The 6000-nt window shown below is 38.2% G+C and overlaps 1 protein-coding gene across 1 annotated transcript in view; it reads right to left on the bottom strand.

Annotated features, from left to right (window-relative positions):
- Positions 1–1928: 1928 nt before the first annotated feature.
- Positions 1929–6000, bottom strand: part of LOC145727138 (facilitated trehalose transporter Tret1-like) — a 56797-nt gene continuing 52725 nt past the window's right edge. The window contains exon 7 of the mRNA XM_081976608.1: positions 1929–3175. Coding sequence (XP_081832734.1) covers positions 2400–3175 — 776 coding nt within the window. The 3' untranslated portion in view covers positions 1929–2399. The remainder of the gene's footprint in view (positions 3176–6000) is intronic.

Below are 6000 nucleotides of genomic sequence, written 5' to 3'. Positions count from 1 at the left end.
GCAACTTTTAAAGCTTTTTAAAGTGGCATTATCAGTTTTTCATCCCGACATTTTGTCTTTGCGGAACCATCATCAATATTTGTACCCCATAACGAATAACAATAACCCACAAATATGACATCATCTGAAAATTAATCGCAAAAGTTATTCAGATTCGCTGATAATGAGAACGCTACGAGAGACAAGACTTAAAAATTAAACAAATTCTTCAAGCATCTGTATTTACAACAGGTTTTTATGTCTTGTATTCATTTAACAATTACTAGATTTAGTAACATTTAACAAACACAAACATAAGAATGCTAACTAAGGGTGTAAGAGGTAGCATTAACATCAATGCTACCTAAATGCCAAGCTCACCTGCTCGAGTTGTGACCCATGCTAGAAAACAAACGAGGCAATGGCGACTGATTATTGGCGGTATAACCATACCATAAGTAACATAGATACAGGACTAAATCCCTGTATAAAGTGGAGGAAGGCAACGGGATACCACCTTCACTACTCATCTCAAGAGAATCACATATATAAAAATATTGACGTGATCGGGAGTTTTGCTGGTAAGTACGGTAAGGACAGCTGTGGTATACTAAATAGGCTCAACAATCACTTCTCCAAAGCATGTCCCGACTTAAATGTAAATCCTGACTCACAGGATACCTATACTGGAACCAAATGGCTGAAGTCAGAGTTGGTAACGATCTCACAGAAGCAAGACCAATTTGTAGAGAGGTCAGACAAGGTTGTGTGTTTCTCCCCACTTCTCTTCAATTTATATTCTGAAGCCATCTTTCAGGAAGCCCTAGAAGAACGCAACGTGGGCGTTAGGTGAATGGTCTATGGGTCAACCATATTCGTTATGCGGACTACACAGTTCTAATTGCAGATAACATGGAGGATTTGCTGGATATGCTTGGGACTCTCGGGGAATGCAGTAAGAACCTGGGCCTAAATATCAACAATAAGAAGACTAAATTCATGATAATTACTCGAAAGCCACAAGAATTTCAACCAATAGAGCGAGTAAATAAATTTAAATATCTAGGAACGTGGCTGTGTGAAAACTGGGAATTACTGTTGTGAAAAGTGGGAATCAGGATTGAAAATTCCCGCAGTGCGTTTATGAAATTCAAAAAGGTGCTCACCAATACTGATTTCGATCTTGGTTTGAGAATTAGATTTGTCAAATTCTATGTCTGGACAGTGTTGCTTTATGGCATGGAGGGATGGACACTGAAGGTGAGCACTATGAACAAGCTGGAACCATTCGATATGTGGGTCTATAGGAGTGAACTGAGGATACCATGGACTGCAAGAAGAACCAACGATGAGGTCTTGAGAATAATCAATAAGACCGCGAACTGTTAGACACCATTAAACGTCGAAAAACAGCATACCTAGACCACATAATACGCAACGAGAGCTACCAATTCCTGCAATTGATAATTGAGGGGAAGATTGAGGGAAAGAGAGGAGTTAGGTAGTGGGCAGAACTGAGGACAATGCAAGGACTAATACCATTCGTAATAAGGAAGAGTGGACAAATGTGATCGCAAACATCCATTATGGACACGCAGCAAAAGAAGATGAATGCTAAACTTGATTTTTTTGAATCACCTGGTGCTTCACTTATTTTGATACAGTATAGGTATGTATATGGTTTTTAGATCCGGGTCTTCATTTAATATCTGTTTGTACCTACCTACTCACTGGAAATTGCTTTAGTACAGGAGTTTTAAACGAACGAAATTTAGCGTGTGAAGTAAAAGTATGAAGTGGTGTTTTTGCTGAGTAAAACAGTAGTAGGTATTTTGGTTTCGGAAATTTCCATGCAGTTTATCCTTATTTTGGACACACTGTATAATAACACAAATTTAATCAATAAATTGTTCACTTAATGTAGTAATAGTCAGAACAAAATAAAAACAAACGTTAACATTCATTTATTTACATTTCTTTCTAGAGCTTAAGACAGATGGACCAGAATTTGTAATAATAACTATACGTAAACAACCACAAATTGTCAGAATCAGATCTGTTTAATGAATCATTACGTACTCAGTGATAAAATCATCAAAGTGGTTTGCAAAAATATTTCAAACTAACAATAACTCACTTACCCTAAAATAAAAATGCAGTATATCTAGGTAACTATAAATTATCAAACAATAGAAGTATCACAGTAATTTTCTAAAAAGTGGTTACATTATCATCAGTGACGAGTTTAGACCACGTAACTACTTAAACTATAATCGCGCACTTGTCTCTCGAGAAATTAAATACGTTTTTTTTTAAGTAGGAAGCGCCTAATTTGATCCATTTACCAAAAGTTGCAAGTAATATCAAACACTCTGAACAGGATAACTTTTGAGCAAATTAATAATGGAACTCAATAAATCTCACCGTGTTACTACTGTAATATTTTCTGAACTGACTGTAAACCCTTCATTAGTTACTCCATCGGCGACACGACTAACTCTATCATTCTTTTTAAACAAATTCTCAATTTCATCTAAAGTCTTTCCTTTGGTTTCAGGTAGGATATACTTAGAATACAACATAGCACAGGCGGAAGCCGCAAAATAACTGAAAATAGTACCGCTGAAACCCATATAAGTCACCATAGTGTTATACAATTTAACACAAACAAAAATAAAAATCTGCGCCATACAAATAACGATTCCGGCCATTATTGGGCGCACGCGTAATGGAAACATCTCCCCTACCAAAACCCACGGGATGGGCAACATTCCCATCATTGAAAAGAAAACATTGAGCACAATACATATTAGAGGAAGCAAAGTTAGTATTTTGGTTTTATCAGGGTTAATTTCGTAGTATTTTATGTACAATCCCAAAACGAGTACAGATAGCGCCATACCGCAACTGGAGTAAGTGCACAAAGTTTTCCGTCCCACCTTTTGGATTAACATAGCGCAAACTAAAGACATTACAAATCGAATTGTGCCGACAATAATGCTCGCCACGTAGTCGTTGAGTTTGAGATGGGTCTCTCCGATGAATTGTACTGCGTAGTAAAGAATGGTGTAGATGCCGCTTAACTCCTGGAGCAGAAACAGAAAAACGAGGATTAAGAAAGGTTTCACCGTTTCCGGACTTAAGTACAGCTGCTTCAGAGATTTTTGGATTGATTCATTGTTTTCGTCGGTGGAATCTGAAAAAAAAGTTAACTATTATAATATACATATTTTTAACTCTAGCAACGACTCAATTACAAATAAATAGCATACAAATTAACTTCAGCTCTGTTCAGATCCAATCAGTCAGATGTCAAAGATCAGTAAAACGAGAAATGAAAGAAGTGATAAGATAATGATGATAGATAGGACAGTATAGATGATCCATGTAACTGTCTACTACCTATTTTATTGTTTTAAATAAAATAGGTGTTAGGCTAACAGATCTAAACAATTTGGGATCAGTGCTCTTCTTGTTCCTTATTATTCAAAACTCTAAAACGTATCCTAGCGCTGAACAATTTCTGGAAATGTTTTCTCCCTTTGGAAAGGCAGTAAGTTCTAGCTGGGAAGTGAGTTTTTGAGAGGAGCTGAGACAACTCTGTTACAAGTTCTTAGACACTTTTTGCGGAAAGAAACTGTGAATTCTAAAAGATAGTACCGAAAGTACTAAACTAAACAAAAGTATTGGCTATTTTTGAACCAAAACAATGAAGACCTTGCCAAAGGAGATCAAGACTCAGAGACCTGAGGTAAAGAATCAAATAGATAAGGCCTCTAGAATAGCCGGATGTTTGAAAGACATTATATGGAAAAACCAGTTCCTAAAAATAGAGGCAAAGACATGGTGTCATGGCGGCAGCAAGACAAGAAGTGAGACTTGTTGGTTGGACAGCTTTTAGCTACAAAATAAAGATTTTGTGTTTTGACACCTGATGACGAGATTGAAGCTTTATATGAACTGATACAGCAAAGCACATACAACGAATATTCCCCAAAAGAAAGTATTATTATCATTCAATAGGCGATTTCAATGGTGGAAGGTGGTAACTCCATACGCATATTCGGAAAACAGTTGACAGATTTGTACTTGGTGTTAGTAATGATAGAAAAGAAAGGTTTCCACGATTCGCCATAGAGTATCACAAATTTAATATTCCAGCACCACCTCCGCCACTTATTAACGTGGACATCTCCAGACAAGAGAACCAAGAACCATATTGACTATATACTGGTTAGAAGCAGGTGGAGAATATTGATAAGAGATTCTAGGACAAAACCATCTGCACACTGTGGCTCTGACCACAAAATCCTAGTGGCAAATCTATAAGTTAAGCTGAGAAGGACTGTCAAAGCCACAAGTCTCCTCGCAACTCCAACTCCACCAGCCGCCTGTTTCCAGGCTGAACCAGCGGACGATTACACATATACTTGCCTCCAAGCCGCAGCAACTCTGAACACAAATAAAAAGCTGGATAACAAACCACCAACTGACAAGCGGAAGCAATGGATGTCAAAGCAACTATATCAAATTATTGAATGAAATACACCAACTACGACGAAAACTGGCGGTGAGCCGATTGGGGAATGGAAAATCTACTGAAAATAATGCCAAATAACCATCATCCATCCATCAGCATCGTAAATGTGATGCACACATTATGCAACTAGATTTAAAAAACATTCACAATTCATAAAAAATGATCACCCACAGACTGTAAATACCGTAGTATTGCTTTGGTTCCTCATGCTAGCAAGATCGTGCTCCAGATTCTTAACAGCCGGCTTAAACCATTTTTACTCCCACAATTAGCTGGTGAACAAGCTGGTTTCATGCCGGGAAGAGGGACTTGAGAACAAATACTCAACGTACGCCTACTAATTGAAAAATCACGAGAATTTAACGTCCCAATGTAAACCTGCTTTGTAGACTACACCAAAGGCCTTCGAATCTGGTAAGTGGATCTCACTGTGGTGTATACTTAGTGAAATAGCAGTACCACTGAATCTGGTCAACTTAATCAGACAGCTCTATGATATTAACACAGCTAAGATCAAAACAAATAGCACAGTTTAGAAGGAGTTTGGAATGAAAGCTGGTGTGAGACATCCTGTAGCCTATAATCTACAGTAAACATATGTATAATACGACACGTACTGGATGAATGGGAAGGCAAGGTAGCAATAGGAGGAAAGAAAATCAGAAATCTACGCTACCCTAAGTTTGTTTAGTTAGGAAAGACTACGGTTTGGAGCTCAACACCCCAAAAGCAAAAATGATGATAGTTATCGATAAGATAGCAGGCTTTAAAGTTGTGCGACGATCACACTGTAGAATGCGAAGCAGAGATACGAAGACGCCTAGCTATAGCCGGAACAGCAACAACGAAGCTAAGCAACATATGGTGGGGCTCTGTTATGACCCAAAATACAAAGCTGAGTTGCTAGCTGCAAGCTTGACTCACTACAAGCCTCAGCCTAACTACAAGCTTGACTGACTCAATTTCCTAATTTTTTCAATCACCAGCTATGATTCAGAAACCTGGACAGACAAGCGAAGAATAGATGCGTTTGAAATGTGACCTGGACCTTGTATCGCACCAATGTCTCCACACACCAAACAATATTGAACATTCAAACGCGTTTGTCCACAAAGGTCAGCCAGTCTTTCCTCCGATACTTTGGCCACATTGTTCGAAAAGACGACTCAATCGAACGTCTAATGGTCGAGGGACGTCGTCCACGAGGCAGATCACCGAAACAATGGGGTTGACCAAACAAAACCCCTTGATTAGGGCCACCTTGCATAGAGCAGTTCACATGGCCCAGAGACTAATGGTTAACCATACTACGCATGATACCACCAGATCCTCCCTAGGGTAATGGACTGAAGAGAGAGTAACTATTGAATAAATATGCAAATGTTGCTAACTTAAATTTGCAGAATAAATATTTTCGGCAAAACATTACTGTCAAGCTTCTTGATCTGAGTTTAAAAGTTAAGAAACTATTGTACAACCAC

The sequence above is a fragment of the Ips typographus genome, linkage group LG3 (genome assembly GCF_016097725.1).
Source record: "Ips typographus isolate SLU linkage group LG3, UJ_Ityp_2.0, whole genome shotgun sequence".
Lineage (NCBI taxonomy): Eukaryota > Metazoa > Arthropoda > Insecta > Coleoptera > Curculionidae > Ips > Ips typographus.
This window is presented reverse-complemented; position numbering and strand designations above follow the sequence as displayed.